The sequence below is a fragment of the Pogoniulus pusillus genome, chromosome 8 (genome assembly GCF_015220805.1).
Source record: "Pogoniulus pusillus isolate bPogPus1 chromosome 8, bPogPus1.pri, whole genome shotgun sequence".
Lineage (NCBI taxonomy): Eukaryota > Metazoa > Chordata > Aves > Piciformes > Lybiidae > Pogoniulus > Pogoniulus pusillus.
The window spans coordinates 40,041,539-40,058,087 of NC_087271.1; the positions used below are offsets into that span (position 1 = coordinate 40,041,539).

General features: G+C 46.8%; 1 protein-coding gene across 6 annotated transcripts in view; it reads left to right on the forward strand.

Annotated features, from left to right (window-relative positions):
• The window catches only part of CEP350 (centrosomal protein 350), an 84,460-nt gene extending 72,436 nt beyond the window's left edge, over positions 1-12,024 (forward strand). For all 6 annotated transcript variants that reach the window (XM_064148165.1, XM_064148164.1, XM_064148168.1 and 3 more), the window contains 4 exons: positions 255-656; positions 748-894; positions 1,957-2,079; positions 11,465-12,024. In XM_064148165.1, the coding sequence (XP_064004235.1) occupies positions 255-656; positions 748-894; positions 1,957-2,079; positions 11,465-11,626 (834 nt within the window). In that variant the 3' untranslated portion in view covers positions 11,627-12,024. The remainder of the gene's footprint in view (positions 1-254; positions 657-747; positions 895-1,956; positions 2,080-11,464) is intronic.
• The last annotated feature ends 4,525 nt before the right edge of the window (positions 12,025-16,549 follow it).

The window sequence follows — 16,549 nt, forward strand, 5'->3', positions numbered from 1 at the left end:
ATTGAGTATTAGGCAGTGGGCAGGACACACAATCTTCACAGGTCTGTAGGAACCCTCTGAAAGCATTCATCAGGAGTGGGAGAAACCCCGAGTATTTGAATCAAAACATTTCTGACTGTGCTGTGGGCTGTTTGTTAGTTTTCTTAGCATTTGTGCATACTTTGCTAATTAAATCAGTAGAGCATTTAGAACTGTAAGCTGAGTTAGACAGCAGTGTGTGCTTTTAGGTTTACTCTGTGGCTCTTAATTCGTAGGAGAGTCCAGTGTTGGGTGCCAGTGGTCAGGAAGAGCTTGCCAAGAGGCTGGCGGAGCTGGAGCTGAATCGGGAGTTCCTGAGTGTGCTGGGAGATGATCAAGACTGGTTTGATGAGGACTACGGCCTGAGTTCCCACAAGGACCAGCAGAAGCAAGCTGAGGCCCCAGCAGTGCTGCCCAAGGTAGAACCTCAGAAGGTGCCAACGAAGCCGTGTGAGGAGCTGTTGACAGTCCCTCATAGTGCGGCGGAGGTGGAAGCTATGGTGCACGAGGCAGTTGAGGAGCTCTGGAAGCTGAAGGACCTGGGTCATGACCTCCACAGTTTCAGCCTTCACATGGATTTTGACAGTACCCTCCAAGAGCAGGACGCAGACACGATAAACAAGCAGGTTTACAAAAGGGTAGGTGCAGTCTTCAGGTGTTATATTCTTAGCCTTTGAGTGTTTGCAGTGGACAAGTGCAGCCTAAATTTCTGCTTCTCCCTTCGTGAAGGTGGTATTTGATTTAACAAAAGAGATCTTTGGGGAGATCTTCGCTGAGGATCCTAATCTAAATCAGCCTGTTTGGATGAAACCATGTAGGATTTCGTCTGCTTACTTTCGCCGAGTAAAAGATCCGAACAACCTGGATGAAGTCAAGGTAGGAAGAAATCTTTTCTGAGATGAAAAACATTGCACTGGCACCTGCCTGAATGCTACAAGATGATAATAGGTCTCTCCAGCAAGAGATGGGTTGAAAAGAGAAAAGAGATTACAAACCCGAAAGGAAGTGTGTCAGAATGGTCCTTTTTTCCTCAACAGTTTTGCTTTCCTGTCCATATTGGCTGGTACTGGTTGCTTTTAAACCTAACTCCTCTGTACAGAGCTGCCAGGGTGACCTTGATCTTGTAAAATTGGTGTGCTGGCAGACTGCTGCTCTAGCAGATTCCAGTGGAACTCTCTCTGGGTAGTTTGGCATGGGTCCGACAGTAGGGTTGGGCTAAATGGGATGAGCTGGATTTTATACTTGGACACACCTGTGTTAGCATCACTGAGGGCAGTGGGAGTTGCCCAGAGGGACTCAAAATTTGGCTGGTGAGGGCGTTGTTGTGCTGGGCAAGGCAGAGGAGGTCTCCTAGTGTTGGTGGTAGTGCTCAAGAAAGGACAAGCCCCAAAAGGTAGAACTTTCCATAGGACATCAGGACATAAATGAGACTTCCACCTGTACTGTTCCTTCTGAAACTGGGGACTGTTTGACTCTGTTTTGATAAACCTGCTGAAGACACAGCATGTTAGCTGTCTAGAAAAGACAGAAGTAGTATATAGGCCACTCTGTTAGTGGAGAAGACTTTCAAAACACATCAGGGGAGAGCAGGGAACACAGTGCAAGGACACCAAACCTCCCTTCCTGCTTTCCTTTCATAACGTACGCTAACATGAATGGTGCAGGTGATAATCTGCTGAACTCTTTAATTAAAAGTTGCTGTTCTCAAGATTGTTGTGTGGGTGTGATCTTTTTTCCCCCCACCTCTGGGTTTAATAATTGCCTAGCCTGTGTAATGCTGGCACAAAGGCTTTCACTGTAACTTTCATGCCTATTCCTTACATGTCTTGGCTAAAAGAAGGCCTTTATGCATCCTGTAGAGTGACTTCTTAGGGCAGATACTTTGTGCATACATTTAATACCTCAAATATGGTAAATCTCACCTTTCCTGTTCTTTAGAGCTTCATTGCTGCTGAAGTACTGAAGCTGTTCAGCGTGAAGAAGGAGCCAAATCACAAAACAGACTGGCAGAAGATGATGAAATTTGGGCGCAAGAAACGAGACCGAGTGGATCAAATACTGGTCAGTGACTGGAAATAAACTGCTGTCAGATACTGCCTCCCAGACTGAACGTGACGTACCACAAGATTAGTTTGTGCTGAGTGTGAAGAGGTCATAAGGAAGGTATCCAGCAAGCGATGAGCTGAGAAATGAGAATGCAAAGAATACAAAGTGTGCATGAGGTCTTGATAGAAGGAATTTGAGAGCCCCGTGTTGACAACACCAGAAGTTTGGTGCTGGTGAAGTAAGGTGGCTTGAGCAAACTCTTGCTTTGTGCTTGTTGAGTTGACTGGGATACAAATTCTCCCCTCCCAGAAGTTTGATGCATGAAATTGAAGAATGAAACACTGAAATACTTGACCTAAAGGAGAGGAAGGGAATATGCATTTCTTCTTTCTTTGAGTTTAAAAAGCTTTTATTTTGAAGTGACCTTGTTTAACTGGAGACAGGGATGCTGAGAGTTTTGTAGACCAGATTTAACTGCAAGGTTGAAGAAGTCGTTGGGCTACAACAGCAAAGACTTTGAAGAGATGATATGGGACAGGGGTGGGTGTCAGGAATATGGAGCCAGACTCTTCTCAGTGGTCCCCAGTAACAGGATAAGAGGTAATGGGTGTAAACTTGAGCATAGGAAGTTCCATCTGAACACGAGAAGGAACTTCTTTACTTTGAGGATGGCAGAGCACTGGAACAGGCTGCCCAGAGGGGTGGTGGAGTCTCTATCTCTGGAGACTTTCAAGGCCCATCTGGACATGTTTCTATGAGATCTGCTGTAGTTGAGCCTGCTCTTGCAGGGGGGTTGGACTCAGTGATCTTCAGTGGTCCCTTCAAACCCCTAGCATTTAGTAATTGTGTGACATGAGAGTCCCCAGTAGAAGGTAACCAGTCTTCCCAGATGATTCTACAGCCATGCTTTTCCTCAGAGCTAAACAAGGAGCACCCTGGTACGTGTCATGAGCTAGGGCATGCAGCTGCCAGTGGAGCAGGGGCAGTTCAGTGTTAAAGATGCTTAAAACAGAGCATGTCTGGCTGTGTACTAGTTTTTGAAAGTTCCTTGTTGGCTTGTATTGCAGGATGATTAACTTCCTTATTGGCTGTAATGATAGTGAAGGTTCTGCTTGGGAACAGGAGTTGTCATTAACACTGTGCTTCACTTAATTGTACCTGAAGTCGATTCCACACACGTGCACGTATAAGTAACTTGGAGTCATGGCTCGTGTGGTCTTTTAATTGCCCATCAGTGGAAGGTTTCCAACACAGCCTTTTTCCCAAGGGTTTAATTGTATGTAAATTCATGTATGGGACCTGCACGTCCTTCTATGCTTTGTTCTGGGATGTGGAGGCTGTTCAAGCTTGCACAGGAGTCTCCTCTGTAGATCCCCAAGAGAACTAGTAGTACAGCTATTACACACGTGCCAACTTCCTAATTTCTTTGAACCGTGCCTAGAAAGAAAGATTCCTGACTGGAATTTGTGTCTAGTTGAAGGTGTACAAAGTGCTTTAGGTGGGGTAAGTTTGAAGTTCAGTCAATTTGATGCCTGGGTCTGCATGTAGATTGCAGACCAAAGATTAATGGAGCTCTGGTAAGTTTGGCTCAATAAATAATGTGTTTATTTTGTTCTCACAAGAATATGGCCACAGAATTTTAACTGCAGACTGGGAATAACTCTTTGAAGGCTACAGCATGCCATGCTTTAGGAATAAGGCACTCAGTGCCATGGCTAGCAAATGTATACTGAACAGTGAGGTGCTGTGAGAGAGCTGTTTCTAACTGAAAGCCTAAGGAGATAGAGTTCAGTTTGTCTTACCTTCTTTTATTACAACAGCTGTATATCCTGAAGTATCCAGATAGCTTTCTCTGTCTCCTAGACAGCCTCCAACTTGTGCTTAAGCTGTGATAACACAAATCCAAGGTCCTAAGTGAACATACAGGTCTGTGCAAGATCTGCTCTCTGCTGGTGACTCATGGTGTGGCTGTCAACTGGGAGATTCGTGTTTTTCAGATCTTGTTCAAAGTACATTCAAGCAGTACAAGTACAAGGTAGCAATCTTCTGAAGGAGAAATTGATCACAGGCTCACAGGATGTTAGGGGTTGGAAGGGACCCAAGGAGATCATCCAGGCCAACCTCTCTGCCAGAGCAGGACCACAAAATCTAGCACAGAGGAATGCATCCAAACAGGCCTGAAAGTCTCCAGAGAAGGAGACTCCACAGCCTCTCTGGGGAGCCTGTGCCAGTGCTCTCTCACTCTTGCAGAAAAGAAGTTCCCTCTTGTGTTGAGGCAGAACCTCCTGTGCTGCAGCTTACACCCATTGCTCCTTGTCCTATCCCAGGGAGCAAGTGAGCAGAGCCTGTCCCCCCCCATCCTGTCCCCTGCATCTTGTCCGTCCCTCAGATGTTTATAAACATTGATTAAATCTCCTCTCAGTCTTCTCCAGACTAAACAGCCCCAGGTCCCTCAGCGTGCCATAAGCCATGCCTTCCAGTCCCCTCATCATCCTCGTAGCCCTCTGCTGGACCCTCTCCAGCAGATCCCTGTCCCTCTTCAACTGGGGAGCCCAAAACTGAAGGCAGTATTCAAGATGAGGTCTGACCAGGGCAGAGTAGAGGGGAAGGAGAACCTCCCTTGATCTGCTGGACACACTCTACTTAATACACCCCAAAACTGAGGCTTCTTTGGTGGCTTTAAGGTGCTTTAGAAGCCTCTTTAGAAATGAAAAAGGCTTTAAGGTTTTTGTGAGGCTTTATCCAGTATACAGCATGTGCAGGGGATGTCATCTGAGTATGTGGATGAGCTGATTGATTCTCCATGGGTTTTGCAGCTTATAAAGCAAAATCAACTAAAATAAAAAATACCTTTTAAAGCAGAGGTGAACATTCTTGGGCTTCAGACTTTAAGCACAGGTCCTTGACAACTTCTTTGTTTCCCCTTCAGGTTAAATTAACCTTTAAATGAGTTTTCTGTTGAGACAACTGTGTCTTTTTGGTGACTTTGAGAGAGATTCAACACATCAGACCCAAGAGCTACATATGACTAGGGCAGGGGTTTTGATACAGGGAAAGGAGGATGTTTTATACTTCCTCCAGCATATTAATACTGACTGTCAGTGACATTGCCTGCATGGTCAAGTAGCTATAAAGCCAGGAGCCAGGGCTGTTTGATGAATTTCCTTCTGATTCTTCTGAAGATATAAAGCAAGTGCCAGGCTATTCTGCCCAGGTTACTCTCTTCCCAGGTGTGTCCTGGATTTACCATGCCAAACCCAGTTTTGAGTGGTTCTTATCTCCACCAAAGGTTCAGCCTTCTGGGGAAGAGGCACAGCAGTAGAAGCAGCCTGTGCTGCACTGATACTGCCTGTGATGCTGAGTCCCATGGGTGACTGCAGTCTCAACCATCATGCCCACTGGAAATGAAGGGGAGAACAGGATGGATTAGACCTTCACCCCCTTGCTGTGCCTTGATCTTTGCTGCTACCACCAGTCACTGCATCTTTAGTTGCATTTTCACTTCCATCTGCACTTTCCTTGCATCAACACCAATATAATCAAGTGACCTTTTTCTGGCAGTGGCAAAAAAAGTCTTGCTCTCTTCCTTTGCAGCACTGTTCACATCGATCAAGCATCTCTGTCCTCAGGAAGGGGTTCTGGGGTTTTTGTAAAGACCTCTCTGATCTACTGCACAGTTGCTTTGGTTTTTAACATTTGCAACCAGTCTTGGCTTTCAGTAGATGAGTACAGGAGGTTCCCAATGAGGAAAAGCTACTTCGTGTACCACCAACTGAAAGGAACTTTCAGGTGTTTGCTTTTTTCTTCTCGAGTCCCTTTGTGGTGGCTCCTTCCTCACACCTGTGCTGTCTGTGCTCTGTGGGAGGTTCTCACTTGTGTGTGTAGGCTGAGGTGCTGCATTTCAGTACGTCAGGGCTGCCTCCACCTTTCAAAACCTCTTTTTAAACCACAAGATCCCTCTTACCTCCTTATTTAAGTTCAGGTAGTAACAATAAGCTGCTTCTACTCCCTCTTTGTTGTTTTTTTTTTCCTCTTGGGTCTTCAGCCAAAACTCTCTGCTGATCTGTTTGTGTGGAGCTAGAACAAACTCTGTCATTGCTTTCCCTCCGACCCCCCCCTCCCTCCTCTCTTTTATCTGGAGCTTGAGCTCACATGATACTGCCAAACCTCTGTGTTCAGTTTTCACACCTGAGAAGTCTACCAACAGAGTGCTGGAAAGTACTTGATCTTCTGACCTGTTGACTTAACAGTTAGAATGTCTCTCTCTGTGCAGAGACTGCAACAAAGCAAAAGCTGTTCCTGTTCAGCTGGTTTAATCAGAAAGCCCACTTCTGCAGAACCTGAGACCTAAACCCAAGGGGAGAAGTGCAACAGTTAGAAGAGAATTCAAAGCTTCTTGTCTGCACAGTTGTGTGTCAAGATGTGCAGGCACTCAGAGTGAAGAGCTGTGAGAATGTGCCTGCCTGCCTCCATCTGATGTTCTTCCAAGATTTGAGTTCATACCTGCCTTTTTATTCTTTTTGGTCTCCAGAATGACCTAGTGACTCCTCAAATGCCATTTGTTCTGGAAATAGTCATGGGTTTGGATGGGAGCCTGCAGAAAGACAAATTTACTCAAGTAGTCTGTAAAGTTTCCTTCAGATGGTATTAAGTGGTGTGTTCAGGTGTCATCACTCAGAGCAGGCGTGCAGAAAAAGGCACACAGGAAGAAAACCACACAGGCTTCTGCCTCCTGACACTGTTTGTCTGTGTGCCACTCTTTTGGGGAACTAGGATTGGTTAGTCTGGGGAAAAGGAAGCCAAGGGGAGACCCTCTCACTCTCTATAACTCCTGAAAGGAGGTTGGAGCCAGGTGAGCATTGATCTCTTCTCCTCAGTAACAAGAGATAGAAGGAGAGGAAATGGCCTCAAGTTGCACCGGGGGAGGTTTAGGTTGGATATTAGAAGAAACTTCTTTATGGAAAGGGTTCTCAAACACTGGGAACAGCCTATCTAGGAAGGTGGTTGAATCCAATCTATGATCTTTGTCTGCAGGATGGAATTCCTTTGCATTCAAACTGTTTTTTTCCTGACTTTGCAGTTTGTCTCTGGTAGAAAGGCCTTACTTACTGGCAGCAAATACATGGAGTTTTACTGTTTGCCATGAGGATGTAGGAGACTTCAAACGCTGTGCATGTGCTGAGGACAAAGCAAAGGCCACTGGCCCTGACAGCCACTGTGCTCTGGGCAGTTTGTAATGATACAGCAGTCAGATCAACCATTTCCCAGACCAAGCAGTCACAGCTGCCTGCAGCGGGGACTGCAGAAGAGCCTGGCAGTTTCACACGTGTTCTGCATGCACTGTAAACCAAGCAACGCTTGCCTGCAGCTTCAAACCACACCTTCTGCCTTGTCCAGTGCACCCGAGGAAATGCTGCTAATGCCAGAGGAAGTTGTGCACTCTGCCTCTGAGGAGGAGGCAAGAAGCTCAATCACTGATACTGTGTTTCGTTTTTCATCTTTCCACTGCAGTTCAGCATCCAGCCTTTTCCTTGCCTGAATCTGGTTACTGCTTTCTGTACCACTTACTTGCATTCCTTTATCCCAAGCATTGCTTTTTCCTTCTGGAACACAGCAAAGGTTCTGTCCAATCACATTATTGCAGGTGAGACAGAATAAACAGCAGCTAATGTGGATCAGGATGTCAGAGTTAAAGAGCCAGCAAGATCAGAGCTTTTAACCTGCTTGTTTTACTCCCTTGCTTGCCTGCTCAGTGTTGCATTCTCTGGGTCTCAGCTTCCCTTCCCAGCAGGGAGGGCACTGCTGGGCTGGAAGATTCAGACAGAAGATCATAGAATAGAATCACAGAATCAACCAAGTTGGAAGAGACCTCCAAGATCATCCAGGCCAAACTAGCACCCAGCCCTATCCAATCAACCAGACCATGGCACTAAGTGCCCCAGCCAGGCTTGGCTTTAACACCTCCAGGGACAGCAACTCCACCACCTCCCTGGGCAGCCCATTCCAATGCCAATCACTCTCTCTGGCAAGAATTTCCTCCTAACATCCAGCCTAGACCTCCCCTGGCACAACTTGAGACTGTGTCCCCTTCTTCTGTTGCTGCTTGCCTGGCAGCAGAGCCCAACCTCACCTGGCTACAGCTTCCCTTCAGGTAGTCACAGCAGTTGTTATTGTGCAGCTGCTCCCAGTTACCAGTGCTGGATGTTATCAGTCAAGACTCCTGGCTGTTCCCTGGCATTTTTCTCCACCCACCTGCTTCATTTCCAGGATCTTTCCTCCTGGCAGAGTCCTCAACTTCTCCCTATAAGGCTCCTGTTTTCTTTCTTCTGCTCTTTAGAAACTGTTCTTTTGGGCACTACCACTTCAGGTTTTGCCCCTTATCTCTTAAGTTTCCACATCTAAATATCCTTGATTTAGACACATGATCAGCCTCCACACTGGTGCTTCTATCTTAGGCCTCTCTATTGGTAGAAGGTCTTGGGGCATGCTGCTGTTGTTTAGTCCAGGGCTTATCACAACATAAAACCAGTCCTTCGCAGCTGCAGGCAGCAAGCAGCAAGAGTAGGGTTTAGTGTTGACCCTTCAGTGCTGGGTCAAGGGTTGGACCAAGTGATCTTTGGGGTCTCTTCCAACTGTATTCTGTGATGGTGCCTCATACTTAGTCTTGGTAAGGCCACAGCTTGAGTACTGTGTTCAGTTCTGAGTGACACAGTATAAGACATTGAGGTCCTGGAGGGTGTGTCCAAAGAAGAGCAGTGAGGCTGGTGAGGATTTTGGAGGGGCATGTATAAGGAGTGGATGAGGGAACTGGGGTTATTTAGTCTGGAGAAGAGAAGGCTGAGGGGAGCTCTTTCTACAGCTCCCTGGAGGAGTGATACTGGTGTTGGTTTCTTCTCCCATGTAACTAGTGATAGTACGAGAGGAAATGGGCTTAAGTTGTGCCAGAGGAGGTTTAGGTTGGATATCAGGAAAAACTTCTTTCCTGAGGGAGTGGTGAGGCATTGGAGGAGGCTTCCCAGGGAGATGGTGGAGTTTGCCACCCTGGAGGTGTTCAAGAAGTGTGTAGATGTGCCACTTGTTAGCATTCAATTTCTTGTTCTTGCCTGGAGAAGAGAGGACTCCAAGAGAACCTTCCAGCTGCCTTTCCAATACCTGAGGGAGACCTACAGGAAGGCTGGAGAGGAACTTCTTGTAAGAGTGACCAGTGATAGAACAAGAGAGAATGGTTTTAAGCTGAGAGAGAGTAGATTTCAACTGGATCTTAGGAAGATGTTCTTCAGTATGAAGGTGGTGAGATTCTGGAATAGATTGCCTGGAGGGGTTGTGGATGCCCCTTTCCAGAAGGTGTTCAAGGCCAGGTCAGATGAGGCGTTGAGCAACCAAGCCTAGTTGAGACACATCCCTGCCCATGGCAGGGAGGCTGGAGTAGAGGGTCTCTAGGGTCCCTTTCAATCTAAATTGAAATGGTTTTTGACCAACAGCACTGAAAAAGTTCTGAGCTTGGTTGCCAATGTTGTTGCTTCTTTCTTACTAGCAAGAAGCATAAGGAAGCCATTGGCTCCTTGTCTTTGGCAGCTGTAGAGCAGTGCCACAGAGGGGTGCTCACGGCGGTGCTGCAGAGATTTGTAAGCTTTGTAAAAGGTTGTGACTCTTCCAAAGCCCTTTGCAGGATGGCATCCCTTCCCTCTCCCCAGCCCCCCTTGAGAGAGGGAGAAAGGAGCTGCCAGAGTCAAACTCTGTGTTAGCCGAGGCATTATAGACGGCTACAGACCCTGAAGCAGCGCCGGTTCCCTGGGGCTCCAGTAGCAGCCTGTTCTTGGGCTTCACGCCGAGTTTGGAGTATTGAGTTGTCACTGTGCTGCAGCAGCTGTCACTTCCAAACCCGATGTGTTTCTGGGTGGTTTAGCTTCAGGCAAGGGAGGGGGTGAGGGTGTTGGTGCTGTAGCTCCTGTGTTTCCTTTGGGTAACGACACTGTTATGTGTTGGTGCTGGATTATTGTGTTTTCAGTATGTTTTAACCTCGTTTTGGCAGTGTCTCTGTTTCTTGCCCGCTTTTTTGTGAGGACAGTGTTTAGGATTCGTGGTCAGAGGAGATTTCTGCTGCAGATGAGTAGACAAGGAGCTCTCAGCAATGTTTATCATTTTAAACGTGAGGAATGTTGGCTTTCTGAGGATGTGTCTGTAATTCTGAGATGGCCACTCAGTTTTAATGAGTGTAATTGCAGGTGTCCAGGTTGGAGACACTCTTGGCAAGATCAGATTTGCTGAATGATGTTTCACACTGCTGTCTGTTACTCAAACACTTTTTTGCCAGTGACCAGTAGAACAGTTGTGATCATAGAATGTGCTGGCTTGGAAATGACCTCTGGAGCTCATCTAGTCCAGCTCCCCGCCCTGCAGTAAGCAGGGCCATTCACAAGTAAATGAGGTGTTTTAGAGCCTTATCAAGCCTGACCTTAAATGTCTTCAGGGATGGATCCTTCACCACCTCCCTAGGCAACCTGTTCCAGTGTTCCACCACCCTCCTATCACGGAATTATAGATTGGTTTGGGTTGAAAGAGACTTTAAAGATTATGTAGTTCCAATCCTGCTGCCTCCACTAGGCTAGCTTGCTCAAGGCCCTGTCCAGCCTGACCTTGAACACCTCCAGGGAGGGGACATCCATAACCTCCCCTGGACAACCTGTTCCAGTGTCTCAACACCCTCACTGTAAGGGGTTTCTTCCCAATCTCCAGTCTAAATCTACCCTCTTCCAGCTGCAGTGCACTCCCCTGTGTCCTATCACTAGAAGTCCTTGCAAAAAGTGCCTACTCAGCTTTCTTGTAGGCTTTTTTCAGGTACTGGAAGGTCACTGTGAGGTCTCCCTGGAGCTTTTTCTTCTCCAGGCTGAACAAAAGATACAGTCATGTAGCATGTGCCAGTATTTTGTCTTCCTGTGCAGAAGGATGGGAGAAGTTAGTTGTTTCCTTTAGGTTTTGCAGCTCTTACTCAGATGGACTGAACTGCAGTGAAGTCCTTCCTTTTCCTCCTTCCTCTGTTCAAGGCCTTTGCAGCAATTCCTACCAATTTAAGGTGCATGGACTCATCTTCTTGCAAATACACAGTTAGGGACTTTTTTAATTGGGCTTTTGCTGTTGGCTGAAGATACTCCAATAGCTGAGTTCTTCCAAGGGAAAATTTTGTGCAGGAGTGTGAACTCCTTTAAAATGGATACTCCAGCAAAAGGTGGGAAGCGTTCCCACAATGAAACAGCCTGGTTGAAACAGGTCTGTGGCCGCTCTGCTATTCCAGGCATTTCCTGTCATGCTGTTGGCAGTTTCTGGAGCTTTGCAGGGGATATTGTACCTTGAGCAACAGAATTGTGACATTTGTGTTGCTTTCTCCTTTCTACCCTTCCAGGTGCAAGAGCTTCACGAGGAAGAAGCGCAGTGGGTCAACTACGACGAGGACGAGCTGTGCGTAAAGATGCAGCTGGCAGATGGGATCTTCGAGGCCTTAATCCGAGACACTATTGATGTCCTGAACCAGATCACCGAGAAGCGCAGGCTGCTGCTGGTCTGAGCGGACCGCTCTGCCGCCACCCATTCACGGGCCTTTGACTCCTGACCTGCTCTCCACCCTGCCACTTCAGATGTGATGAAAGGAACCTGGATTTGCATCTGCTGCCACTAGAGACCTCCCACTGGCTTTGTTGTTTGGAACAAGCTGATGCCTCACTCGGGGCTGTGTCGTGGAGTGCTCAAGACTGTTGGTGTGCCAACACAGTTATGCCACATAACTGTCAGCAGCTGTCTGAAGCTGTGACATGTTCAACCTGTTCTCTGAAAGGTTAAGCTGAGGTATTGGCTGTCCTGCTGGAATGGTTGTCAGACATCAGTACCCAGCCTCAGAGGTGTGAGTGGTTTGGAGAAGAAACGGTTTGGTCAACTTTTAGCCATAAATGGTGACTTACTGTACCAAACTCTCCTAACACCTCTTCTCCTGCAGCCCTAACAATGTGCATCAGTTTCTTACACTCCAGAGCCCGTTTAATTCCCTTCTTTGTGAAGCTGGTTTTCATCTTTCTTCTCCACTATGGTGGCAGCAAGTCCAGGGAAATCACATGATATTGCTTTCTACATTCAAGTCAAGAATCCTTGCTGCTTTTCCAACGTAATATGCTTCAGTCCTGAGGTGGCCACCTGATGTCCAGCATGAAAGATGAGCCTGTGGACAATTTTCCTTCTAACCTGTAGCACTTCTTCTCTTGCTGGAGCACCACCTGCTCCTAGATAATGGATACTCAGGATTTTCTCAGGCATGAGACATGCAGGAGTGAAAAATGTTTCTTCACAAGAATTTGGCCTTCGATCCCGCAGCTTCCTCCCTTGCTGTCACCTAATAAAAGGGAGGAGCTGTTACTTGAACAAGGTAGAGAAGAGAATGTATTCACCAAAGAAAGGAGTGTCCAGCACGCAACTGTCTGCATGTTTTGTGCTCATGGGGGGTTTATTTATTTTCAGATAATTTATTAAGTGGGTTATGGAAGTGTGGTCCTGTGCAGGTGGCTGCACTGTCCTATGTGTTGAGACAGATGAACTCAAGAAAGCATCTTTGCTGGAAACTTCCAGAGCCCTGCATGCTTCCCACAAAACCTCCCAGTTCTGGAGGCAGATGCAGGGAAGGAGGCAGCAAGAAGAACCAAACCTCACTGCCCAGGGGTGAGATGCAAAGGTAGGACTAGGAATGGAGCTTCACCACACCTGGTTCAGAGACAACAGAGAATTGAGAGGCCTGAGCTGAAAATGATATGAAATTTCCTTGCTTCCTCTGTCACCTTCCTTTTCCCAGAAGTTCTAGGCTGTGGACAGCTCTTAAGTGGTTTGCTTGGTGCTGGATTCAGCAGCAGTGTCCTTCTGCTGGGTGCTGGTTCCTGACCTGTCCCTCCCATTCTTGTGTTTTTCTTGGAGGAATGCAGACCATCTGAAGTTGAACAGTTGATGCCTTAATAGTCAGTGTCCCCAGATGCTAACCTGGGACAAGACCCAGAGGAGAGTGAGATTCTTCAGACATGTTAGAGTGCAGAAGGACACTATGAAGCCCTCAGAGGTGCTCCCAAGATGCTGCAGCCCACGATAGGCATTGCAGGGAGATCTCTACTGTTTCATTCACCTGCTTGGTTCTTGGGCTTCCTGCTATGCATACCTCTGCTGCTGCTCCATTTTGTTTTCTCTTTTCCACCTTTTTTTTTTAATTATTATTTTTGAAAGCTATCATTGGAATATTTGCATTTTGCACAACGACACAGAGCTGGTAATTCTTCAGGGACAGCACTGGGAAATGCTGGATTTGTCAGAGGTCCCTGCAGGTTCTCAGAGGTAGTATTGCCAGCACCTCACGTGCGAGTGGATGGTGAGCCATAGTTACAGGAGCTAAACGAGTGGAAGAGTAAGGAGGAGATAATACTGTGCAGGAACAGCTCCAATGGTCATGTGCATGTCTGTCCTGCAGTAGTGGCTGTTCTGGCTGGCTGGAAGTCAAATGGACCATGGTGGAGCATTGTTCAGCTTTTTTGCCTAAGTGATTCATTTGTCCACATAAAATGTCATGATGCTGAACCAGGAAATGCTTGAATGCTAAAGACAGAAGCATACTAAAGCTGCTACATTTAACCAGCATGGTGTCACTGCTTGGGTCACCACCTCAGATTCCCTTTCCTGGGTGTATCTTTCTCAGCAGCAAGGATTGCTGTTTTTATAGGTAGCAATTATGGGAAGAAGGCAGAAACCTACAGCGTAGGTTCAGGGCTGGAGTATCAGAGAAACAAAGTTAGTTCCTGTTCTGTAGGTACCATGGCCAGTGTTGAGAAGGTTGTCCTGCATCCTTGATCACTGCATCCCAAGGCTTTGTAGCTGTTCTGCAGGGCTGGCACAGCTTCTCTGATCTGTCCTCTAGTAGGCAGAAGCTTGTGCAGTTGACCTGCCGTGGTAGCAGGGACCTTTGGAGATCTCGTGCCTGTTTTCTTGCTAGCTTGGATAGCACCAGCCAAATACTCCAGCAGAACAAGTAACTATTCTTGCAGCTTCCCAGCTGTGTCTAAGTGATGGCTTTATTCCTTTGCAAGCATCATTGTTTAATTTGGTAGCAATCCTTGCTAGGAGCAACCCTAAAAAGACTTGAACATATGTGAATTATCTTCTCAATACCTCAAGTGTGTTGAGTTGCTTTGAGTTGAGTGTTACCCTCAAAACCTCAAGTGTGTTGAGTACTTGTGGGCTGGTGATTACTGAGATGAACCAGTGGTCTGTGTGGGGAAGCCTGGAGTGTCACAAGCAGAGGCTGCATTCTCTGTTTCTCTCCTCTCCCCAACCTTCCCATTCTAAGAACAAGATGATATATCTTGGTGCAACCATGCTAGAAGATTCGTTTTTCTCAGACCTATAAGCTGTTTGTGACAGCAGCTGTCACCCCTGGGGAGGTGCAGTTCCCCTCTTCAGAAGGATCTCGGTGCCAGGTGGGAAAGCCCAGACTTGTGAGGACAAGGAACAAGGAGAATGCCTCTCCTACAGCATGATGCTCCATGAGCCGAGCTGTGGAGTATCAATACTTCTGCCTTTCAGAAAAGCCTTGTTGCTCACAAGGTGGAACAAGGGGTTATAAAATCCCATCTTGTTCCCTTTCCTTTCTCAAAAGTGGCCTTAGCTTTTTGCAATACTTGAATAAGTGTGTACCTGCAGAAGATCTTCAGTAGCACAGTGACAGACACCTTTGAAGTGACTATTCCGCGCAGGGCTGCCTGCAGTCCCAATGGTCATATCCCTTTGCTACCTTAAGAACATTAGGAAAACAAAAGTACTTCTCAGCAGACAAACAGTTGGATCTTACAAGGTATTTAGTGCATCTGAAGTGTTTACAAATGGACTGAAATGGGGAGAAGGAAATTATTTGAACTTATTTGTAATTTAAAAGCTGTTAAATGCAAAATTCTATACAGACGGAAGAGGAGTACTGTAACGAACCTGCAGTTACTAGTTGGGGCTTGTGGATTTCTTTTTTCCCCTTTCCTTGACTTTGCAGAGCCTTTTGATACACACTTGCAAAACCACCTTTTGGGAGGCTCTGTCTCCCTCCCGTACTGTGTTGTGGAGATGCTGAAAAGAAAACCTGTTTACTGTGTATGTCTAAATAACCTGGTAGCTTGGGGGTCGGGCCAGTTTCAGCTCACGTTCACATCCAGAGCAGCTTTGCACAGTAGACAGACCCGAGGATGCGAAGGCTTTGGGTTGGTTTGTTGTTGGGTTTGGATTAGTTTTATTTCTTTTTCTTTCTTTTCTTTTTTGTAATTAAGAACTGTAAAATAACCAGGGTGCTCCCTGTGTACACCAGTGTAAATATCTTTGGTAACTGAAATGTACTTTAAGAGAACAAGATCTGTAAATAAACTGATTTATAACTTAATCTTCTTTCCTGCTTCTTTTGAAAATCAAGGCTTTATAATTACCCAAATGGTTGCTAATTCTAAAGGTGCCCTGGAGATTTTTGTCCCTTGTACGTTCCTCTTTCTGTCTGATGCTGTACTCGGGATGCCAATCACAGTCCACAAAATCCCATTAGAGCTGCCTTAATTATAAGCATAACGTTATTAGGATTTCCTCATTACTGCAGCCAAGTGTTGATAAAAGCAAACTCGGAAAGCAGCATTGCATCACCACCGCAGGAGTGCTCTGCAGGATCCGCAGGACAAAAATTAGTCCTTGCACATGTTTGCTGAAAATAAAAACACTTGGTTTTGCTGTTCTTTACCAGAGGTATCTCATCCTGGAGGAGGACCTATTGCAGCTGAGCTTTCAATATGGAAGCAGCTTTGCCACCTTGCGGTAGGGGTAGCCAGTCCTGGGGCACGCTGCTAACACCATCCACAGCGCACGTATGGACGGAGAAGCAGGCTGAGCTCAGGAGGCTGAACCAGCCAAAGCCAGTGGTGGGTCGTTTGATGCCTAAAGAGCCCAGACAAAGTGGTGCTGCAGCCTGTGGGTGCTCATTACTGAGCAGCAGGAGAGCATCTGTGGTACTGCTTCCCTCGCCCTGCAGCAGTTTCACTCCACGTCCTGTACTTTTGGACAGTGATTTACCTGTAGCCATCAGCATCCATCCCTAGAAGTGGCTTACAGCACTTCATGCTGAAAGAAAAATTGATCAGTGCTGCTTGGTCTGAAGAACTGGTTTCCCTTTAAAACAGCTCAGGCAGTGGGAACGCTGCCACAGCACTCCAGCAAGTGACACAGCAAAGTGCTGCATTGCTGCTGTTGTCCTGGGTGCCCAGTAACCAGCTTGGTGAAGGCTCTAATTTCCTCATTTGCAAGTCTGCATTGCTTCACTTTGGCACTGACGTTCTACAGTGGTGTTTGTGCAACCCTTCCCAGAGCCCTCACAGTGCAGCTGCCTTCCACAGCTGCTTCACTCCTGCATTTGCTGAAACTCCCTGGTTGGGCAATGGCAGGCAGC